At 44.5% G+C, this 22940-nt stretch overlaps 1 protein-coding gene across 2 annotated transcripts in view; it reads left to right on the top strand.

The window, feature by feature from the left end:
* Tmc5 (transmembrane channel like 5) overlaps positions 1-19975 on the top strand; it is a 49926-nt gene extending 29951 nt beyond the window's left edge. Inside the window, exons 10-18 of one of the 2 annotated variants that reach the window (XM_028778237.1) lie at positions 1143-1240; positions 4073-4168; positions 10270-10345; positions 10562-10695; positions 12522-12695; positions 15671-15749; positions 17115-17219; positions 18451-18493; positions 19509-19975. In XM_028778237.1, coding sequence (XP_028634070.1) covers positions 1143-1240; positions 4073-4168; positions 10270-10345; positions 10562-10695; positions 12522-12695; positions 15671-15749; positions 17115-17219; positions 18451-18493; positions 19509-19555 — 852 coding nt within the window. In that variant the 3' untranslated portion in view covers positions 19556-19975. The remainder of the gene's footprint in view (positions 1-1142; positions 1241-4072; positions 4169-10269; positions 10346-10561; positions 10696-12521; positions 12696-15670; positions 15750-17114; positions 17220-18450; positions 18494-19508) is intronic. The other variant, XM_028778236.1, reaches the window with a different exon arrangement.
* The last annotated feature ends 2965 nt before the right edge of the window (positions 19976-22940 follow it).

Here is a 22940-nt window from a genome sequence, read left to right as displayed (position 1 = left end):
TCACAGTGCTGCCCCATGTGGCCTCAAGAGAAAGCTAATCCTGTTGGTTCCTTGGAATGCCTCTCCTTCTACCACTTGTTTCCTGTGACAAACAAAACAAAAACCTCTTATCATACAGAGTGTCTAGGTTGTGACAAAGAGTAAGAGATCTCTTATTTCTCTGACTCCACTTCCAGTGCTGGAGCACTCTGGGTCCCTGAGGGCCCACACTGGCCAAAAAACATTGCTATGTCTGGACTTAAATTATTCGCATAACATAGTATTTTCACTTAATCCTAATCATCAAAGATGTTCAAAACCAGCTTTTCAAGTTAGGATGTTAGAGGATATCATGTTGTACTTCTGTCTACCCATTTACTCTTCCAACCATCTATTCATTAATTTACATATCATCCCTCCATTTATTAACCCAGTGGTCCACTTACTCAACTATCATGTATCCACCCGATAATCATCCATCCATTCCTCCATCCATCTATCCACCTAGACACGTATCTTTCCATGCATTCACTTATCCAGTCATGTTCCCATCCATCCATTCACCCATCCATCTACTGAGTCTTATTTCCCGCTTCGTCTACCATCTATCCATTCTTCTTCTCATCTGTCTGCCCATCCATCCATGAATCCTTAGGCTATATCTGGAAAGCTTCCATCTTCTTCAGCTGGTTATGGAAGGTGCGGGTGTGTCCTCTCATAGTTCTGACTTCCTGTAGAGATTGCTGTCCACCAGCTCACACCAACTTGTGCAAACCTCTAGTCACTCTTAAAAATAACATTTTCATTACTTGCAAGTTACATATTTTTGTACAACGTAGAAGTCAATACGCAGCAATGGGAGGGACATTCTTATCCCTCTGTGCTTCTTACTCTCCTGAAGAAAATGCTTAGCCCTGGTGAGGACATGGGGTCTAGAAGGGGCAGGGCAGACATGGAACATCTTAGAAGTAGAGCTTATGAGGTGAGAAGACTTTAGCACATGTGAACAGTAAGCCTTACGGGGTATGGAGGGAAGTACAGAAACACACACACACACACGCACACGGCTGTTTTTGCAGATTAAATCTCCTTTTCTGGGTACAGAGAGTGTGGTCAAATTGAGCCTACATGAGCCCTGATCCTCATTCATGCCTGCCTTCCAGTGCTGGGAGACCCTCATTGGCCAGGATATCTACCGGCTCCTTCTCATGGACTTTGTGTTCTCCTTGGCTGATTCCTTACTGGGAGAGTTTCTGAGGAGGTAAATGTTAATCAGTTGTGAGTGACACTGTAACCAGAGCCTGATTCCTGACTGAGCAGAAAGTGTGGGGATGTGGGGGATGAGGGAGGGTGCCACCTTGCCTGCTGTGTGTGTCCAATCTGCCCACTGTCCTGCAGGGCATTGTTCTCTTCTAACTTTACTACATTTTGCCTCAACCTAACAGCTCACTGGGTTTAGGTTGACCCTGTCCAACCTTCTGTTTGGACAAAAATTCCAGAAATAAAACAGAAATGAGGCCACTTGGAATCTATCTATCCCTTTGTCTTTGGTCTGTGATGTGGGAATGGAAATCAGGGCTTCTGAAAGCAGGGCAGTTACTGCACCACTGCCGGAGCTCCCACCACACGTGTGTTATTGTTGAAGATTGTTTTATTTATTGTTTGTGTATATGCACCCAAAGAAGATGTCAAATTCCCCAGAACTGCAGTTAACTGGCAGTTGTGAGCCAGTCAGTCAGTCAGTCCTGAGGACTCAACTTGGATCTTCTGCAATAGCGGTCAGTACTCTCAATAGCTGAGCCATCTCTGCAGCCCACGATAAAACCCTTATCTGCTGATGATGATTTTTTTTTTTTGTTTTTTTGTTTTTGTTTTTCGAGACAGGGTTTCTCTGTGTAGTTCTGGCTGTCCTGGAACTCACTCTGGAGACCAGGCTAGCCTCGAACTCAGAAATCCGCCTGCCTCTGCCTCCCAAGTGCTGGGATTAAAGGCGTGCGCCACCACCGCCCGGCTGCTGCTGATGATTTTAATAGTCCAGTGTGTATTCCTCCATATTTGTTGGTGGGGTTGTTGTTGTTGTTGTTTGAAACAGAGACTTGCTACACAGCACAGGCCAGCCTTGGACTCCTAGCAAACCTCCTGCCTCAGCCTCAAGTGCTGGAATTATAGATGTGTACCACCACACCCAGCTAGACTGATTTCCCTCCCAGATTTCTCTACATACACATTGCCACACATGCGCATACTATATCATCCTCTGTAATCTCCAAAAAAAAATGCAATTCTTGTGGTTTTGCTGCGCAGAGCATAAGGATCCTTGTTTAAGGTTAGTAGGGTCCTTACAGACAATACTTCTATGTAGCAGACCATGTTGCATATACCTAGCTCATTGTTTTAAGATAATTAAGTCACTGGTGTTTATTTTAGGTCAATGTACAGGATTGAGGCACTGTGACCATTGGCCAGATGTGGTTCTTTTTTTAGTTTTTGCAATGCTGGGGTGGAGAGAGACACAAAGTGCTAAGTGATCACCCCACCACGAGTCCTACTCGAGTCCTGTGTGGCTCTGCTTCGTTTTTTATTCATTCACTCTGTCATAATTTGCTATGCACACCTCTCTTCTTTCTAGGTGTTGCTTTTGCTGAGGCTGTCACTCAAGGTCTGGGACTTGCGCGTTCTCTCCCACTTAGCAACGCCCCAGTCCTGGACACTCCTGTGTGGCCTCCAGTTTCTCTAGAGTGAGATGCCATGATATAATGCCAGGTTTTCTCTGTGGAGAAGCTTGTTTGTTGTTTAACAGACTTTGGGGGAGATGGAAGCTCACATCTGGTATAATGAAATCTGGCTGAAGAGATGGCTCAGTGAGTGAAATGTTTATCATACAAGCATGAGGACCTGAGTTCAAATCCCCAGAACCCACATAAAGCCAGTCGTGGTAGCACATACATAATCCCAGTGCTCCCAATGGGAGACAGGAGCGCCCCAACCCCTAAACTACTCATCCTTGTTTGAGCCATTCAAACAAGGTAGAATGTGAGGGCTAATACCCAATATGGTCCTGTGATTTCTATATGCACACTGTGCCATGTGTGCACGCACGAAAGTGTGCAGATACACACATACGCATATCAGACACATGAACAAAGATTTAAAACAACCATAGTAAGAGAAGAAATAAGAACATGTCATTAAAGAACAATCTGAACCAGGCAGTGGTGGCACACACCTTTAATCCCAGCACTCCAGCGGCCGTCCCAGGCAGGCAGATCTCTCTGAGTTTGAGGGCTGCCTGATCTACAAACATAGTTACAGGAAAGCCAGGGCTACACAGAAAAACCTTGTCTCAAAAACCCAAACCCAATAAATAAATAAATAAATAAATAAATAAATAAATAAATAAATAAATAAATGTAAGCCCTGGTGGGTCAGCAGTGTGCCAGGGCTGGGCAGGCCCCACTCCCAAGAGCAGTTGGACAACACAAACTGGACTTGACAGTAAGAGAGAAGAATTCAGAGTCAGGTGGGTAGGAAGGTGGTGCGTTGTGTGATAGTCTCAAAGATTTAACAAAAATATTATTGAAGAAAACAGGAAACAAAAAAGGATCAAGTTTCCCCAAAGTATACAGTGAACCTGCTTTCTTCTTCGCAGAACACAGACCATCACTGGCTCCAGAGCAGCACCCATACCGCGGTTTGGGTGGCTCAGTGGCAGAGTGCATGCTTAGCATATGCAAGGCCCCATCCTCAGCACACACAAAAAAAAATTTAAAGATGCATTTGCTCAGTTTATCTGCTTCATGGGGGAAAACAAAAACTAATAAGCAAAGAATGGATGAACTAGAAAGTCGGTGGGCCAACTGGGCTACAGAGGGCAGTTTGCATTGACCGTAGTAGTCCCCTACCTGACCGCCTTGTGTTAGGCCTGCACCTCCCCATTTAACTCCACTACTGAAGAACTTGCTGCAGACCGGGGCCTTGAGCATTTGCTCTGCAGCTTCATTCTTAGCTATTGAGGGTCCCTGTTGCTGTTTGTCACAGTGGGTGGAGGTCTCTGAATTGTCATTTGAGTACTAAGCCCAGCTCATTCTCACAGGCTCATTGGCATGAAATTCATCACCAGTCTCAGCCTACAGGAGTTTGACATCGCCAGGAATGTTCTAGAACTAATCTATGCACAAACTCTGACCTGGTAAGTTTCTTAGTGCAGTGTGGAGTGCCCCAGACACTTTCCACCTGGGGGTGGACTTGGGAGTCTTGGTTTTAGGTCCCTGATCTGTTGTTTCAAAATCTGCATAGGTGACAGCAAACACAGCTAGTCTGAAAGCTGGGAACATAACATGTGTTCTAGATTATTCTTTGCCTTCAGGAAACCCTGAAGATATCAAATGAGAGTCAGTTTAGGGCAGGGAAGCAACCTGGAGACCTACAAACTGTAGGCAGCTACAGTCCTGTGTCTCTGTGTGTGTGTGTTTGTATACATGAGTGTGAGTTTGTTCATATGTGTGTAGACACATGTATGTGTGTATACATGTGGAGACCAGAGAAAAATCTTGAAACTGACCACTCTTTTTTTTTAAAGATTTATTTATTTTATGTATGTAAGTACACAGTTGCTCTCTTCAGACACACTAGAAGAGGACATCAGATTCCGTTACAGATGGTTATGAGCCACCATATGGTTGCTGGGAATTGAACTCAGGACCTTTAGAAGAACAGTCAGTACGCTTAACAGCTGAGCTGTCTCTCCAGCCCCAACTGTCCACTCTTTTAAAAACTTTTTTTTTTAGGTAGGGTCTTTGACTGGAACTCACCCAGTAGGCTGAGCAAGTGAGGACATCCTTGGGAGCCCTCATCCCTGCCTGTCCAGGTCTACCATTGTATCACATGCTACCATACTTGGCTTTTTAAATATAGGTTCTAGGGCTTGGACTCATTCTTTCTTCCTTACCTACCAGATGGGCACGTTACCAATTAGGCTGTGACCCCAGCTCCCTGAAATTCTTACACTGAAGCAGAATCACCAGTGTGAAAGTATTAGGGGAAGGCTTGGACTTAAAGTGAAGCCACCATTAATGGGCCCTTATAACAGAGGGCCAAGAGAGGCTTCTGAACCCTTCTATCATGTGAGGAGAGTGGAAAGGCTCAATCCATGAACCAGGAAGTGAACTTCGCTGAACACTGAATCTTGCCAGCCCCTCAATCTTGGACTTTGGGCCTCTCAAATTTTGAGCAATAAACCTATGTTGTTCTAAAGTTAACCAGATAAAGGTGTTTTGTCATAGTGTTCCAAATTAGTAAATCAATTACCAATACTTTTTTTTAGATTATGTATATAGGTGGTTTTCCTGGATGTATGTATTTCATGTGTGCACATTGCTTGCAGAGGGCATCAGATGCCCTGGAACAGGAATTACAGGTGGTTATCAGCAGCCATATAGGTGCTGGAAATTGAACCTGGGTCCTCTGAGAGAGCAGTCAATATTCTTAATCATTAAGCCATCTCTCCAGCCGTGTGTGTGTGTGTGTGTGTGTGTGTGTGTCCCTCCCTCTTCTGCAACATAGCCTGAGCCTTAGGTATGGGAGTGTTTTGTAGAGGTATCTATTGGAACAGGGCTCCACAACTCTGCAGTTTGATTGGCTGTGATTTTTTGTAGGAATCTTCATGTGTGACAAAGAGAAGTTTCTTTGAAGAAGGGCAAATACTACATGTATCTGTGGCTATACTGATAAATGTTTGTCTGTTAAGGACACATAGATTGTTGTTAAGGATCATCATAGCTAGCTTTCTTATACAGTCCAAGGATGTATAAGACCACCTGCCTAAAGATGGTACCATCTACAGTGGGCTGGTCCCTCCTGTGTCAATTACCAATCAAGACAAACCCACACAGATATACCCATAGGCTAAACTTTACTTAAGGCTTGCCTCTCAGATGACTCCAGGCTATGTCAAGTTGACAATTAAAGCTACTCATGATGTACTCTTCAAAAACAGTACCCCATAAGTATTACCATAGAGCCAGGCAGTGGTGGCGCATGCCTTTAATCCCAGCACTTGGAAGGCAGAGGCAGGTGAATTTCTGAGTTCGAGGCCAGCCTGGTCTACAGAGTGAGTTCTAGGACAGCCAGGGCTATACAGAGAAACCCTGTCTTAAAAAACCAAAAAAAAAAAAAGTGTTATCATAGTAAAACCAGAAGCACCTAAAGGTTGCCCAACATGCAGTTGGCATCACTGTCAAAAAACAAGGGTAGGGTTCTTTATATGTTGAAGCACTCTAAGAGAAGAAAGAATTTACTGACATGGATAAAAAAAATGTAAAAAAGGAAAGAAAGAACTCAAAGAGAAAGGTACCTAAGTTCATATGAGGTGCCACCCTGCTCTGTCAGAAGAAGGAGAGGAAGGGAAGAGAAGTCTGTACTGATAGAACTTATGATTCCTGGAATAACAGATTTAAAAATAATAATAATTTAAAAATATCTACTGAAAAAAATAGTAATAGTGGCAAATTACCCAACCTGGATAAAAATGGGGTCTCCAACTGCCAACCAAGTGAAGACATCCCAAAAAGAAATGTAAGTGGTAAGCCAGGAGTGTTACATTTAAAAATAGCCAGATGAGAGATCTTGCCTTGAATGAAGAGAGATGTCTGAGGACAATGACTGAAGTTGGCCTGTGGTCTCTACATCTGGGCTGTATGTCCACCCATGCCTGCTTCCCCAACAAATGCACAAACAAACAAGCTTGCACATGTGCAAACACACACATTGGCCATTATGATTGATGATGATTGATTGATTGATTGATTGGGACAGTGTCTCATTTTGTAGCCTGGCTGACCTGGAACTCACTCTGTAGACCAGGCTGTCCTTGAACTCAGAGATCCACCTGTCTCTGCCTCCTGAGTGCTGGGATTAAAAGTGTGTGCCTGGACTCAATCATTCTATTTTCTGGAAATTTTTGAGCTGCCTATTGTTAAACACAGTTGAAAAAATGATATTTTTTCTTTCTCCATACAAATTACAGATTTAGTCTTTTTAGATTTTAGGTATCCTCCCCATCCCACTCCCCATTTTTTTCCTTTCAATACCAGGGCCTTGTGCTTACTAGGCAAGGGCTCTACTTTTGAGTTATATCACCAACTGTAAAAATTGTCTTTAATGATTAATTTTTGTTTAAAAACAAACAAACAAACAAACAAACAAACAAACAAACCCAATGTGATAACCAAGGAGAGTGTGCTGGGGTTGATGGCCAAGGTAAGGAAAATATGCTTCCCAGCCTCAGCCTCCTTTCTCACAACACTGCCACCTACCGGCTTGTTAGCACATCTACACATCACCTGATTAATATTTTCTTTTAAATTCTTTGCTTCTTTTTACTCAAATCCATAAAATACTTAGTCAGATATGCAAAATACATAAAAGTTGTGTTAATTCTTTGAGAATTTCACATATTGTATCTTGATAATATTCACCTTCCTCCTCCGTCCCCTCTCAGACTCAACCCCCGTTCCATACCTACCCAGTTTTGCATCGTTATTTTTTCTAAGAAAAAACAAAACTGTCCGGTCCTATTAAGAGTGTCTATATACACTTGAATGTGTGGCCAACCACTGGAGCATGATAGACCTAGTAGGGGCCACACCCTTAAAGGAAAGTTGACTCTCCATCTCCTGGTAGCTATCCATTTTCACTAGCTCCTCAGCCAAGAGTGGGACTTCATGCCCACTTCCCTTCTCCAGGCTGAGATTTTGTCTGACTTGAGCTTATGTGGGTCTTGTGTGTGTTGTCACAACCACTGTGAGTTCATGCGTGCAACTGCCTGCTCTGGTGTGTCCAAAAAACACTATTTCATTGTGGTCATCCATTGTTCCTGGCTCTTAGTGTTTTTCTACACATCTTACCACAATTACCCATGAGCCTTAGAAGAAGGGGATGGGATACAGATGCCCCATTTAGGGTTAAGCACTCTGAAGTCTCTTATTCTCTGTACCATGACCAGTTGTAGGTCTCTGATAACACCATAACTGCAAAAGGAAGCAGAGATTTGAGAGATGCCCTGCTTATGGGTATAACAGCAAACCATTAAGACTCAGCTTAACACTGTGCCCATTTATCAGAGTGATAGTAGTTGGAGCTATGATCTGTCTAGTCACATGCTCTTAGCTCCAAATACAAGTTCCAGGGATGAGTTTCACCTTGTGGGCAGAACTTAAGTCCAAGCAGTGAGTGGTTGGTTACTTCTGTAACAGTTGTACCACTATTGTATCAATGGGCATATACATATATGCCAGGCCAGTCGTTGTTGCAGCTTCCAGGGCCCACAACTAGATGAGACTGGTGATTACTATTCTTCTTCAGGAGCCTGCATAGCACCTTCTAGCACTAGGAAAGTTAGCAGTAGCCATAAAGCTTCCAGATGAACACCAGCTCCATCTCTCCATGTTCTATGGTGTCTTCAGCAATAGGATCTTACCATCCACCCATGGAAAGTGACCAAGGGCATGGACAATATTGACAATATTGGGGGTGTCTGTGGGACCCCACTGGTCAAGGCTACTCCAATAGAGGTAACCCATCCCTTGCATGGGGGTTTTTTTATTTGCTGTTCTGTGGTGTCTAGTAGAGCCATTGTCACCTCGTTACAAGGTAACTTCACTTCAACTCTTTTTATACATGTGTATGCTTATAGCTTAGATGCTTCTGCAGTAGTCATCTTTCATAAGACTTTTTCAGGAGGTCTTTATTTTAGGTATTACTCTCCGTACTCCTGCCTCTCTCTTGCCCTCTCATATTTTACCACATGCAACCTTTCTTGTTTCATTAGTCTCCTTTCCTCTTTACATCGCTGCTGCTTTTTACCTCCCTCTCCTTGAATGTCCCCCTCCATGTTAGCTTTGAATCTCTGGATATGTGTTTCATTCAAATACCCATGCAAGTCAAATATATTTTAAGCCATCTTTACTATCATAAATGGAAAACTAATGCCAGATTATATAAATCATAAGTTACTGGAAAAATTGAAGCAACCGTGTCCCAAATAGTTCTTAGACCCTGGCTAGATGTTCTTGTCTTCTGAGACTGTCAGTTTAAAGACTGCTCCTTATAGGTGTGTAGGTGGCAGAGGTGTTACAGTAGGTATGAACGCTTTTGCTGTGTAGGCATAAAAACCTGAGTTCAGATCTCAGCACCCACATGTAAGCCATTATGGCCACTATGTGCCACTACAACTCAGCATTGTGTTGCAGGGAGATGGGAAGACTGTTAGGGATATTGCTAGCCACCAGCCTAGACCCGTGTTTGGAGGGAGACCCCCTTCCCCATCTCAAAAGGGTAAGATGAAGAGTGACGGGCGATGCCCTTCACTGATTCTGCACACATATGTGTGTATTCATTGTGCACACATATGCTATACACACATAGATAAAAATTAAATACATTTTAGAGTGTGGAGGTTGGCAGATGTTGGTCATTAAAGACATCCTGGCACCAAGCTTCCTCAGGAGTACTGCAAGAGAGTTGGAAAGCAAAGACTTCTTGACTTGTAACTCAGTGGACTTTTTTGTCTAGTCCCTGCGGGTCTTCTCATGCACCATGGAAAGGATGAGGGCCACACGTGGGAAGGATGACCTCACACACTAGATTAGGGCACACTGAAGGGCCTCTGATGGTTTAGTGGCTCTGTGGTGGGGTGGAGTCTCTTTCTTTCTGCAAAGCCTTCTCAGATCTGAAGAGGGAGCAGCCATGGTGGGATGTCTCTGGTCTGCTGTTATTCAAACGATCCCCCTCTGCATTAGTTTCCTATGACACTACACATCTAAAGGAACACTTACCATGATGAAATACCACAGTCACAGTGTTGGCAAGTGGTTCCTTCCCAAGCCCATGGGGTCAGGATTTGCCCCGTGCCTCTCTTTCTAGTTTACAGCTGGCCTCACCTTCCCTGTATCTTCACACAGTTCTCTACGTTTGTGCCCTACTTGCTTCTCTTAAAGACAACACTCATACTGAATTAGAGCCTACTGTAGTGACCACGAGCTTACCCCATTCCAACATAATTCCTGTTTGAACAACTCTGCTTCTCAATCCAGTCATGTTGGGAGGTATTGTGGTGCATACATGTGTGTGTTTATGTGCGTGTGTGTGTGTGTGTGTGTGTGTGTGTGTGTGTGTATGTGTGTGTTAGGTCTTCATATATGAATTTTAGGGAGATATGAGTCTCTCCCTTGCCTCTGCACCCTGTTCTTCTTGAGTTTCCCCGGGTCCCTGACACTCCGGTTTTCCTCACAGGCTTGGAATTTTCTTCTGTCCTCTGCTGCCTTTTATCCAAATGATCACTCTCTTCATTATGTTCTATGTCAAAAATGTGAGTTGGACCCAAGTTGCAACCAATTCTTTCCTTTGGGAACTTATGACCTGGTGGGGGTGCGAGGGAGATCCCAGCTGGGAAAGGGGCTGTGGGGAGGGGTCTGAAAGCCAAAAACTGGGAAGCTGTAAATAGATGGTGGGAGAGTTGGCTCTTGGTGGGGTCCCAGGGGCTGTTCTGTGGCCACAGGTGGAAGGGGTCTGTTTCTCTCCTCAGGTCAGTCTGATGATGAACTTCCAGCCTCCAAGCAAGGCCTGGCGGGCCTCACAGATGATAACCTTCTTCATTTTCTTGCTCTTCTTCCCGTCCTTCACGGGAGTGCTATGCACCCTGGCTATCACCATCTGGAGGTAGGGACTGTGGCCTTGGCTGAGGCTTTAGTGATGGAGTGGATAGATATCTGTTTTTAAAGGTGGGTTTTATTGCCCAGATATGAAGACAGTTACCGCTGAAATCATGGTTTGTTATTCACAGTTCCCAAGAAGGGAAGGTTCTTCATGCCATGCAGGGCCACATGAGGAAAAGGCAGACAGGGTAGTCAGGAGGGAGGTGGACTGACAGACTTTACTGCACTTTCTAGGGTAAGGAACAGATGAGGCAAAGTAGCAAGGCTAGGGATGGCCACTTTGGGTCTTTTTAGAAGGTTCTACAGCCTTGGGGGCTATTATAGGTCATTGAGATCCTGACCATGGGGTGACTGGAGCCTGGGAACATGCTCCAACCATGAAGGCCTATTAAAAGAAGTGGCTGTGCTGCTGGCTATGTTTTAGGTAATCGTCTGCATAAGAAGTCATACTTCCTAGGCTAGTCCTGGGAAAGGAAATCTCCTCAGGGTCAGTAAGACTCTCAGATGGTAAACATCAGAATAAAAACTGTGCTTAATACAGAGCTCAGCTCATGTTCCTGGGGTAGCCCGCAGATATAAGGACCAAGGGAGGGAGTAAATCCTTCCCTGGACTTATTCTGTACATCCCACACCATATTTAGGAGCCACTTCCTCATTTCTGCCAAGTGTTCATACTTCCCAAACTGGAAGCGGCCACTTCCTCCACAATGAGCAGGAAACTTGACTGATGTGAACCAGAGGTCCTAGCTGAGCTGGTTTCTCCAGTGGGCACCATCCCACGGCAGCTCCAAAGCTCCTGCTCCACCTCTAGGGCCCAACAAGTCCCTTTCCATATGGTCAGGGTCCTCTCTCTGAAGGGCTCTTTCCATTTGATTCTCAGCTCCAAGGTCAACTCACCTAAGCGTCCTAGACATCCCTGCCTGCTGCTGATCCCTTACCCCTTTTCTCTCTGAGGCCCACGTTTTCATCCATCATGGTTCACAGTTTATCTATATGAGCTTTTTGTATGTCTGTGCATCGTGTGTTTCCCTAGTGCCTGCAGAGAACAAAAGAGGGCCTCAGATTTTCTGGAACTGCTACAGATAGTTTTGAGGCACTAGGTGGGTGCTGGGAACTGAACCCTGATCCTCTGTAAGAGTAGCAAGTGTTCTGAACCTCTGAGTCACTTATCCCATCCCAATCCTCACTTCTTTTGTCATATCTATTCCCCACTTTCTCTCTTCCTTTGATTTTAAAGATGTATTTATTTGAGTCTTCAGACTCACCAGAAGAGGGCATTGGATTGCATTACAGATGGCTGTGAGCCACCCTGTGGTTGCTGGAAATTGAACTCAAGATCTCTGGAAGAGAAGTCAGTGCTCTTAATGGCTACCGCTGAGCCATCTCTACACACACACACACACACACACACACACACACACACACTCCAACCCCATCTTAATCTTCCAGTTTTTATGCATTTGTAACAGCTGACAGCACCTAAACACAGCATCACACATGGCTTCCATAGCTAACAAGCTTTCCTCTTGGTGGGTCATAAATCTCACTGCCAAGAAAAACTCTCTGATTGCTCCCAAGATACTGCTAGATCATTGCCTAGAGTCTGGATTGGCCACTGTGGCAGGTGATACCCCTGCTCTGAGAGTTGGTCCTCAGGCGGCATGTAACACCAGGCAAAGCCGAGTGAGAACGCTTTCCATGGAAGTAGAGTGTGGGGACAGCAGGCAAGATTTTCTGTGTCTAGAGCCCAAGCCCAGAAGGGACCCCTTGATTCTGAAATGCCTGCATCGGAGTCTCAGGCAGCAGGCGGTTCTCTGGTTTTGTCTTCAGACTGAAACCTTCGGCTGACTGCGGCCCGTTCCGAGGTCTACCTTCCTTCATCCAGTCCATCTACAGCTGGATCGACACCCTGAGCCGCAGGCCAGGCTACCTGTGGGTCGTCTGGATCTACCAGAACCTCATTGGAAGTGTCCACTTCTTCTTCATCCTCACCCTCATTGTGTTGTAAGTGGGGTTCCTCTGGAAGCGAGAGGGAGGAGAAGCGAAGGGTTCTTCTGAGCCCTTTGTTGACATCAGAGGACAGTGATCCTGGGAATGTTCATTTGGGACACAGAGCAAGACGTGCAGAGCAGTGAGACCAGGACCGCCTCCACTCTTCCCATGAACATGTTTCTGTAAAATGTCCTTTAATATTTTAGTTTTTTAAAAAAATATTTATTTATTTATTTATTTATTTTATTTATATGAATATACTGTCGCTGTCTTCAGACACACCAGAAGAGGGCATTGGATTACAGATGATTGGGAGCCTCCGTGTGGTTGCTGGGAATTGAACTCAGGACGTCTTGAAGAGCAACCTGTGCTCTTAACCGCTGAGCCATCTCTCCAGTCACATTCAGTATTTTCATATCTCCCTGGGCAGTGGTGGCACACGCCTTTAATCCCAGCACTTAGGAGACAGAGGCAGGAGGATTTCTGAGTTCGAGGCCAGCCTGGTCTACAGAGTGAGTTCCAGGACATCCAGGGCTACACAGAGAAACCCTGTCTCGAAAAAAAAACAAAAACAAAAACAAATTCATACCTAAGCTTTTTTTTTTTTGGATGCTCTACAAATACAGTACACTTACTTCCTCCCTTTTTGCTGGGGATATAGCTCAGTGGTAGGGCATGAACCTAGCATGTGCAAGACCCTGGATTTAATCCTCAATACTAGAAGAAAAAAAAAGGAATATCAAAATACAATTTTTAAAAAGAATGAAAATGTGTGAGAATTCTCAGAAATTTTCCTTTGGAGGCTACAAGATATAAAAATTGGCCCATTGTTGACATTTAGAGTTTTTTGCATTTTAATTTTAAAAACTATCCATTTCTGACTTCTGATTTCTTATGAAGAGTCATACACACTGGGTTCACTTTCCTTCATGGAAAAACTGGTTGACCAGCTTGCTACAGCTTAGCTCCCATGGCATTAGACAGGGCCGCTCCTTGTCGAGAGACACAGGACTCAAGGGCTCAGACCGTTCGCGCCAGCCATGGATTACAGAACAATGTCTGTGCTTTGCAGATAAGGACAATAAGTCAGTGATAGGTTAGATGCTGCTATAGGCTCTGTCTGCACAGCCTGATAGTGGAGGCAGAGGCTAGAAGCCAGGTCTCCTTGCTCTCCATGATGCTCCACCCTGTACACCACAGCCGCAGCTGTTAAACTGGCCTCCTGACCCGCTGCCTCTGCTGCTCTTCTCCTTCACTGGCCCTGCTGCTGTGTCTCTTCTGACACCAAATATGTGTGACAGGGAGAAGATTTTCTTATACAAAGCAATCATTCAACACCACAGGCACCAGCTGGCTAGCCTACCATTTCAGTCAGTTCTGATCCTGGACCTGGGTGGCGTCAACCTCACAATTTAAGGGCTCAGTCCTGCAAAGCCCAGTTTAGATGCCAGGTTCAAGACCCACGTGTCACCTGTAGTTCTGGCTTTGACTTTGAAGGTTCCTGTAATCTCCTCATACCCAGTAATTTGCTAAAATGACTAGCAGAGCTCAGGAATTCTCTATGATGCCCAGTTTATGATAAAGGTTGCAACTCAGGAAGAGATGCCCAGGTTAAGGTATGTGGGAGAGCTTCTGTGCTTTCCTAGGAAATATTCTTTATCAAATGTTTGGCTGTTGGTGTTTAATTATATTTCTAGCATGTCCCTCCTCTACAAGATCATGAGAGGCAAGGACTGTGCAGCCCACTTACTGCCTTATTTTGAGACAGAATGTTGTTATGTGGGGCAGGCTGGTCTTGAACTTACAATCCTCTTTCAGCCTGTGTCCAGCTCTTCAACCATGCTTTATCTTTGTGGTAACTAATCCCCCATCTTTAAGCCCTTGAGTCACCAAACATCTGATGTGAATTCAAAAGACATTCACCACTCTGAATGTCTTAAGAGTTTTTAAAGCTGTGCATAGGAACCATACACAAATATGAAATGCTTGAGTTTATTACGCTAGAAGCTTGTTAGAAACACAGGATCTGGGGCTGGGATGGCTCAGGGGTAAAGTCCTCGCTGCGTGGGCATCAGGGCCTGAGTTCAGGACCCCAAAAGCGGGATATAACAATGCAAAACTAGGGGAGCAGAGACAGGGGGCTCCCCAAGGCTCAGTGGCCAGCTGGTCTGCCAGTTGGTGAGTACAAGCTCCAGGGAGAGTCTGAAGAACAAAATAAGGTGGAGGACAATACAGCAGGATGCTAGACCTTGAACTCTGGCTTCCATGAATGCATTCACGGGAATGTGAATGTGCACTCGGACAAACACACACACACACACACACACACATACACTGCAGAATCTCAAGTTCTACTAAACCCAAGTATGTGGAATATGTTTGCAAAAAAAAAAAAGAAAGAAAAAAATTAAGAAATGTACATCACTTCAAGTTTGAACAGCACATGTGCAAATCACATAGTCTAGCTACACGCTCAAACTTAATGTGTTTTTAAAATGTGGATGCCTGGTCCCTTCCTGGAAAATGTGTGCCTGCTTGATCTAAGGGACGGGCATGATGTGAGGCTTATTTCCACCTCCTAGGTGTGCAGCAGTGGTTCTCAACCTTCCTAATGCTAATACCACTACCCTTTAATACAGTTTCCCAAGTTGGGGTGATGCCCCAACCATACTATTATTTTTGTTGCTACTCCATAGCTGTAATTTTGCTACTGTTATAAATTATAGTGTAAATATATGTATTTTTATGGTCTTAGGTAAACCCTGTAAAGGGGTTTAACCCTCCCCCCCCCCAAAAAAAAAAGCTCATGACCCACAGGTTGAAAACCGCTGCTCTAAAGTACTTAGCCTGCTACCCCATTTTGACTTCTCAGGGACACACTTGGGTTAAAATCTGTTTGCAAGCAAATATTCCAGTCCTTCTATACCCCACTAAAATATGGAGTCTCAAAGCATTGTCGAGAGTGTCTGCCATTTCTTCTCTTCCAGAATCATCACCTATCTTTACTGGCAGATCACAGAGGGGAGGAAGGTCATGATCCGGCTACTCCATGAACAGATCATCAATGTAAGACTCTCCTGTACTCCTATCCCCCTTCCGTGTAATACCTCCTTCCCCCCTCTCATCCTCTGTCAAGAGTATAATAGAAATTCCCAAACATATTCCAAGATAGAATGAATAGTACAATGAATCTCCAAGTCGACACCACCCAGCATGTGTGTGCATGTATGTACTTGTGTGTGCAGGTATACAGGTGTGGGTATGTACATGTATGGAAGGCCAGAGGGCAACCTTGGGTGTCATTCCTCAGACTCTGTCCACGTTTAAAAAAAAAATAAGACAAGGTCTCTCATTGGCTTGGAACTTACCAAGAAGGGCAGGCAGGCTGGCCAGTTAGTCCCTGGGACCTGCCTGCCTTCACTTCCTCCCCACTGGAATTACAATCACACGCCATCATGCTTGTCTTTTTTTTATAGGTTGTAGTGGTGCAACTCACTTGTGAGCATGTCACTGATGGAGCTATGGCTTCAGCCACCACTGGCATTTATATACTCTCATTTCATCCCTGCAAATCTTTGATGTGTGTGTGTGTGTGTGTGTGTGTGTGTGTGTGTATGTGTATGTTCATGTGTTAACTACCTCTCTCATCACTGTGACATAATACTCAACAAGAAGCGGCTGGAGGAGCAAGTATTTATTTTGGCTCACAGCTTCTGTCTACCATGGTAGGGAAGGTAGGGCATACTTCATGATGGCAGGAGCATGTGGCAGAGACCCCTCACATGTTGGCAGATCAGGAGGCAGAGAAGTTGGGCTAGAAATAGAAGCAGGTGTCATCTCCAAGACCCGCCCCCAGAAGCCCACTTCTGCTGTTAGGCCGCACTCCTGAATGTTTAGCAACCACCGGAGAGATTATCATCCCTGGGGACAGCCCTTCCTTCTGGGGGAAGTCTGGTGGGTAAATGTCGAAGCAAAGAGGGCAATAGAAAGTGATCTTGAAGCAGAGGCCACAGGAATATTAGTGTGAGTGGCATTTACATGGCAAGGTTTTGGGGTGATTGCTACAAGCAGGATGTTAAAAATCAGTGGAGAAGCCGGGGTGACCTGCCTGTGTGAAGTTTGGGGACAGAGCCTGCATAGAGGAAACAGTTATGCTACCTGGCTCCCGACACAGGAGGAATAGTTCATAACTTCCTGCTGTAGGGCTCACAGGGAAGTGAATCCAGCCTCCTGGAAGAAGGAATATTCTCTCTGTTTCTCTTTGAACTGTTGAATCACAGATCTCGGCCAACACAGATAACTTCTTCTTCATTAGAAGAAGCATGGTGGCCATCTCCTTCCAGCTTGCAGGCCCCTTTTTATTCATGCCTCCTTCACCTCACACAAGCACATGTTTCCCATGCTTTACTCTAAATTTTTCCTTCCTGGCAGGAGGGCAAAGATAAGATGTTCCTGATAGAAAAATTGACCAAGCTGCAGGATATGGAGAAGAGAGCCAATCCCAGTGCACTTGTCCTGGAAAGGAGAGATGTGGAGGTGAGGCTACAGTTGCCCTGGGGACACATACCTACATCCATGTGACAAGTGTATTGGAGAGCAGACACCAAACTCTGGGGACAGGGGGTGTTTCTATTTAACAGGCTTTCTTGCTGTATAGCTCAGGCTAGCTCCTATTCTAGCCTCTTGAGTTCTGAGATTACAGGTGTGTTCCACTCCACCTGTGTAGGACCCTTCAATTTCTGTCCTAAGTATTTCTGTGCATATATATTATATATATATATATATGCATATAGTTATATAGTTATATATAGTTTGCTTTATGGCTGGCTGTGGTCCAGGTTATAGGTCACTGTGAGCTGAAGAATGTTCTGCTTTCATGGAGTTCACACTTGTTTTAAATCACCCAGGAACACCAAGAGTGTCCCACTGAATGGTTATCACTTTAGTGTACATTTTTCAAATCTTTACCCAGGGCATCAGCAGTCACACCTTTGTCTACTCAGACTTTGATGAATGGAGTATGAAAATACAGATTTCATACTATTATAATCATAGTATCCATTGATACTATATCATTGATATCCAAATGATATTACAGCCTTCCCTGCCCCCCAACTGAACACTATATCTTGGACATGGTTGCATTCTGGACATGTTTGAACACTTGAGTTGTTTGGGGTTTTTTAAAGTACTAAAACAGTATTGAATGAAACATTGTATTAAAAACTGTAACTTTGTGGTGCTGTGGATAGAAACCAGGGCCTTGTGCATGCCAGGCAAGGGGTCTGATGCACACCCCTAGTCCTATTTGTTGTAAGTGTTTTATGCACTTCTGCCTCCAGACATCACGTCTGCCCCCATAACATGTTATTAATATATATCCTTGTATCAAGCTCATAAATAGATTTTTTTGCCAATTTCTATTGGTGTCCTGGAATGTACCACTAAAAGGTAAACTCTCAACTCAAAATGTTGACAACATAATTTACTATCAGTGTAATACTGTCAGCATTGCCCATCTCAAATGACCCCAGGTTCTAATACATTAGCTAGCATGTCATAAATGCTCAATGAATATCCATGGAATGAATGCAGTATCTGTTGCTAAAATCTAAACATATTGGATATTTCCGTGATCGACCCTTTGTCTCAACCATTACCCCGTTTTAAAATAATGGCAGGTTCACAGATTGTACCATCTGTGCAACAAACTTAATGTTTGCATTCCCCCTCCAGTGACATGACTGTCTGCTTTCTTTATTTTCAGCAACAAAGCCCTTTGCATTTGGAGGAACTTGGTACTGCTCCTGGTGAGTACCAGACCTGCCACAGACAGAGACCCAGTGACGTAGCCCAAGGTGGGGGATGTGCTGCTGCAAGCCTGACCTCAGATGATTTTGCTTTTGTTCTGGCCTAATGTGGAAGCTCATGGTGTCACTAGATCTGTGTTTCTGACTGTTCAGGTCACATGTTAGCTCTTTACACAACAGCCACTTTGTAATGATGGCAAAATAGCATCGCCAACACCTCACAGCTTTTCAGGTTCAATCTGGTGGAAAAGAGTCAGGGAATTTAAAAATTTCATCATTTTCATTCAGTCTGATGTGTTCATCCACAAACTCATTGCTTTGACTACGAAAATGTGACAGTACCTATAGCCATACCCAAGTCACATGTTTCAACTACTGTGTGGCTGATACAACCATACAGACCACAGGGGCGAAGAACAAGCAGCTCAGTGTCTGTTGCCAGAAAGGGAATGGACACTGGGGAGGAAACAAACTTTTTTTTAGACTAGTTATGTGTTTTTGTGTGTGAATGTGTGTGAGTGTGTGTGTGTGTGTGTGTGTGTGTGTATGTGTATATGTGTGTGTGTAGGAGACCAGAGAGGGAGTTGAGTGTCCTCTATCACACTCTGCCTATTCCTTTTTCCCTGAACCTGAAACTTGAATTTTCTTCTTAGCTAGGCAAGGAGTCAGCAAGCTCCAGTGATCCTCCTGCCTTTGTCCCTCCCTGTGATATCAGGGTTTAGAGGCACGTGTGGGATACTTGACTTGGTACATGGGTTCTCAGATCCAAACTCTGGTCCTCATGATTGTAGAACAAGCACTCTTTCCACTGAGCCACCCCTCCAATCCTGCACTTATTTTTGAAAACAGTATTTACTGACAACAGGCAATGATGGGAGGTCAAGGGGAGAGTCTAGAAACTCAAAAGAAGGCAGGCTTGAGAAGAGCTGGAGCCTTCCTGGCTGCCCGAGGGAAGCCCTTAAGCTGGGAATGTGTGTGTCCCTGAATTAACTTCTCTTTCCTGTGTTCAACCCAGACCTACGATTGAGGCGGTCAGTGCAAGAAGAGAATCCCATAGCCTGATCTCTCTTGTGGAAACCAGATACTGGTCAAGGGGAAAGAAGATAAATGTGAGAATACCTCTGTGACCGCTGGGCCTCAGGAGCTTCCCAGGAGTGGACTCCAAGCCTGAGGCAGAGAGGAGGCCGATCCACAGTGCGAACAGCTCAATGAAAGAGGGCATGCTTTACTTCCAACCAGAACTGCCGGTTTTCCTTCCAAAACAAAATACTTGGAATTTTTCTATTAAAACTGTTAAAATGTTGAAATTATTCCACAAACACCTGGGAAGAAGTTACCTGGGAATGTTGCATTTTTATCTTTAAGAAATATATGTCTGCATGTTGGGGCCTTTACGATTCTCTTCTCAGACCTGGCAAAGGTTTAGAAACTGGTGCTAACAATAATGGTTCATAATGAATAAAAATGTGATCGTCAATTTGGAATGCGGAGCCACTGAATGGTATAAACTTGCATTCATCTGTGACTTTGAACTAGAAACAGCCCCATGTCATCTGAAGCTGAAGTATGATGAAAAGTCTATGGCTGGACTTTCCATCTTTACTGAGTACAGGAGTCTTGGGGTTGGACTAGAAATAAAAGGTGCCCTAGTTAGAGTTTCTGTTGCTGCAATAAAACTCCATGACCAAAAGCAAATTGGGGAGGAAAGGGTTTATTTGGCTTATACTTCCAGAATCTTGTCCATCATTGGAGGAAGTCAGGACAGGAACTCAAGCAGGGCTAACAAGTCAAGCAGGAGCTGGTGGACAGGCCATGGAGGGTGCCGCTACTAGCTTGCTCCTCATTGCTTGCTCTACCTGCTTTCTTATAGAATTCAGGATCACCAGCACAGGGATGGCCCCACTCACAATGAGCTGGGCCCTCCCCTATTGATCACTAATTGAGAAAATGCCTTACAGCTGGATCTCATGGAGACATTTCCTCAACTGAGGCTCCTTCCTCTTTGATGACTTTGGCTTGTGTCAAGTTGACATGCGACCAGCCAGTACAGGGGAGGTAGAGGGGAAAAAATAAGAACTTGTCTCTAGAAGACTATATGGATGGTCACTGTTATGGTTTGAATCTGTAGTGTCCTCTGCAGGCTCAGGTTTTTAATGCTTGTTCCCTGGCTGCTGACATTGTTTGGGGAGGATGTGGAATTTTTAGGAGATGGACCCTTGATGGAGGAAGCAGGTTACTCTAGGCAGGCCTCTCAAAAATATACCTGGCCCCTAGTTCCTGCTTTACTTTTCTGCTTGGACACCCTCCAGCTGCCACAAACGTCACTGTCTTACCTCATGCCATCCTTACCATTATGGCCAGAAACTGTGAGCCAAAATAGATATTTCCCTAAATTGCTTCTGCCAGACATTCTGTTACAGCAAAGGCAATGTGATACAGCCATCTAGAAGCAAGCCCACAAGAAGCCCACATCAGGGGTGATGGGTAGAATCCATGTCTGTACATGCATGCATATGTCCATGGTGTGGAGTAGTTTTTGCAGATCTGCCAAGTGATTCCAAGGGCATTTGGCTCCTTAAAACTGGAGGCCCACCTCCCAGTAGTGCTATAAACTGAGTACAAAGCCTTGAACACGTGTGTATTGGAGTGGGGAGATACCTTCCTAAATTGTGGCCCTTCCCAACAGTCATCCAAAGGCTGGAGAACTGTAGCTTAAGGCTGGAAAAGATAGCTGCGTATGAGTCTCTGCAGTCTCACCCTTTAGTGGCTACTGCACACCACACTTCATGTCTTGAGAGGCAATGATTTAGGGTAAAGTTCAATTATAATAAGAGAGACTAAAATAGTATACAACTTGTCCAAGTCTTTATAGACACATGGAAAGAAGTAAACTTGTTAGTGTGGTGGCACTAATTCTCACAGAATTCAGGTGGCCCTGAATTATCACAGCTGGAGCTTCTGAGTGACATTTATGTGGAACAGAGATGGAAATGGGACAAGGTACACCAACACTCTTGCTGTGATCATGACTTCACCTGTATATGAGAACAAGGCCTTATTCCTGTGTCACAGTGCTCCATGTCTGAGGCCCACACCCTGAGCAATATGTTAGAACCCTTCTACTCCCGACCACCCCCACCATTTGTTCCCCCCTTTTTGAAAAAGATTTACTTAATTTATTTATATTAGTACCCTGTCATCGTAGTCAGACACACCAGAGAGGGCTTAGGATCCATTATAGTTGTGAATCACCATGTCATTGCTGGGAATTGAACTCAGGACCTCTGGAAGAACAATCAGTGCTCTTAACCTCAGAGTCATCCCTCCAGCCCACTTGTTCCCTTCTTCAGTAGCATTGCACTTCACTCTGTCCGGGAGCACCTCTCCTCTCATTTGCATGATGTCAGTGCACACATGCATCCCCATTTCCTCGCTGGAATTTGTTCTCTTGACGACGGCTGATGGGTGAGATGGGATCTCAAGGCAATTTTAGCTTGTGTTTTTCTGATGGTGACGGATGTTGAACATTATTTCAAATACTTAATTTGCATCTCTCCTTTTGAGGGATTTCAATCAATCCATTTCATTCAAATTTCATTCAATCCATTAGCCCACTTACCAGCTAACGGGTTTTAGTGTGCGTGTGTTTGTAATTCTTTATAGATACTAGATATTAACCCCCTGTCAGATATTTCTTGGTTGAACTATCTCGGCCCCTCTGCTGAGAAATAACTGATGAAATAAATGTGATTCTATTTTAGGAAAACATTTCCTACCCAGTTTAAGTATTTTTGCCTCTTGTTATTTTTGATAGTACTGCACTGGTTGAAATTATGTTCTAATTTTATTTGCAGTGTTGGGGAATGGATCCAGAGCCTCGTGTGTGCTGGGTTAGTATACAATCACTTGGCTGTAAAGCGGCCCTTAACACTGTTTGAAGAGCTATTTAGAGCGCTTTATCTTTTCAGTTCTGACAAGTGTCTCCTTGTCCCGATCACCAGCCAAGGGGAAGTCAGGCACTTGTCTGCTCTTCTGTTATCTCTTGCCCTTTGTCAGTGCAGTTAACATCACCCTTGTCTTCTCCATCTTCAGCGTTGTCTACTCCCCCTCCCGACTGCTGGGGTTATAGGTGTGTACCACCATGCCCGGGTTCATGCACTGCTGGGGTTTCCAGGGTTTCCTGCATGTCCAGCAAGCAACATACCAACTGAGCTACAGCTCCCCTGGGCATGCTGGGATGTCAAATGGTACCTCAGACATCTTCCCTAGCACTGGGCTAGTTAAACATGGGCAGATCCATGCATGCTTTTCCTAACTGTTCACACATCAAGAAATTGCGACAGTTCCTGGTGCAGGATTAGCTACCAACACTACTGGGCTGTCCCTGAATGAATAGATTTAGATATTGTTATTTAATGATCTCGCTGGTTTTATGAAACAGGAATTA

This window comes from Grammomys surdaster, unplaced genomic scaffold (assembly GCF_004785775.1).
Source record: "Grammomys surdaster isolate TR1022 unplaced genomic scaffold, NIH_TR_1.0 330, whole genome shotgun sequence".
In the NCBI taxonomy this organism is placed as follows: domain Eukaryota; kingdom Metazoa; phylum Chordata; class Mammalia; order Rodentia; family Muridae; genus Grammomys; species Grammomys surdaster.
This window is presented reverse-complemented; position numbering and strand designations above follow the sequence as displayed.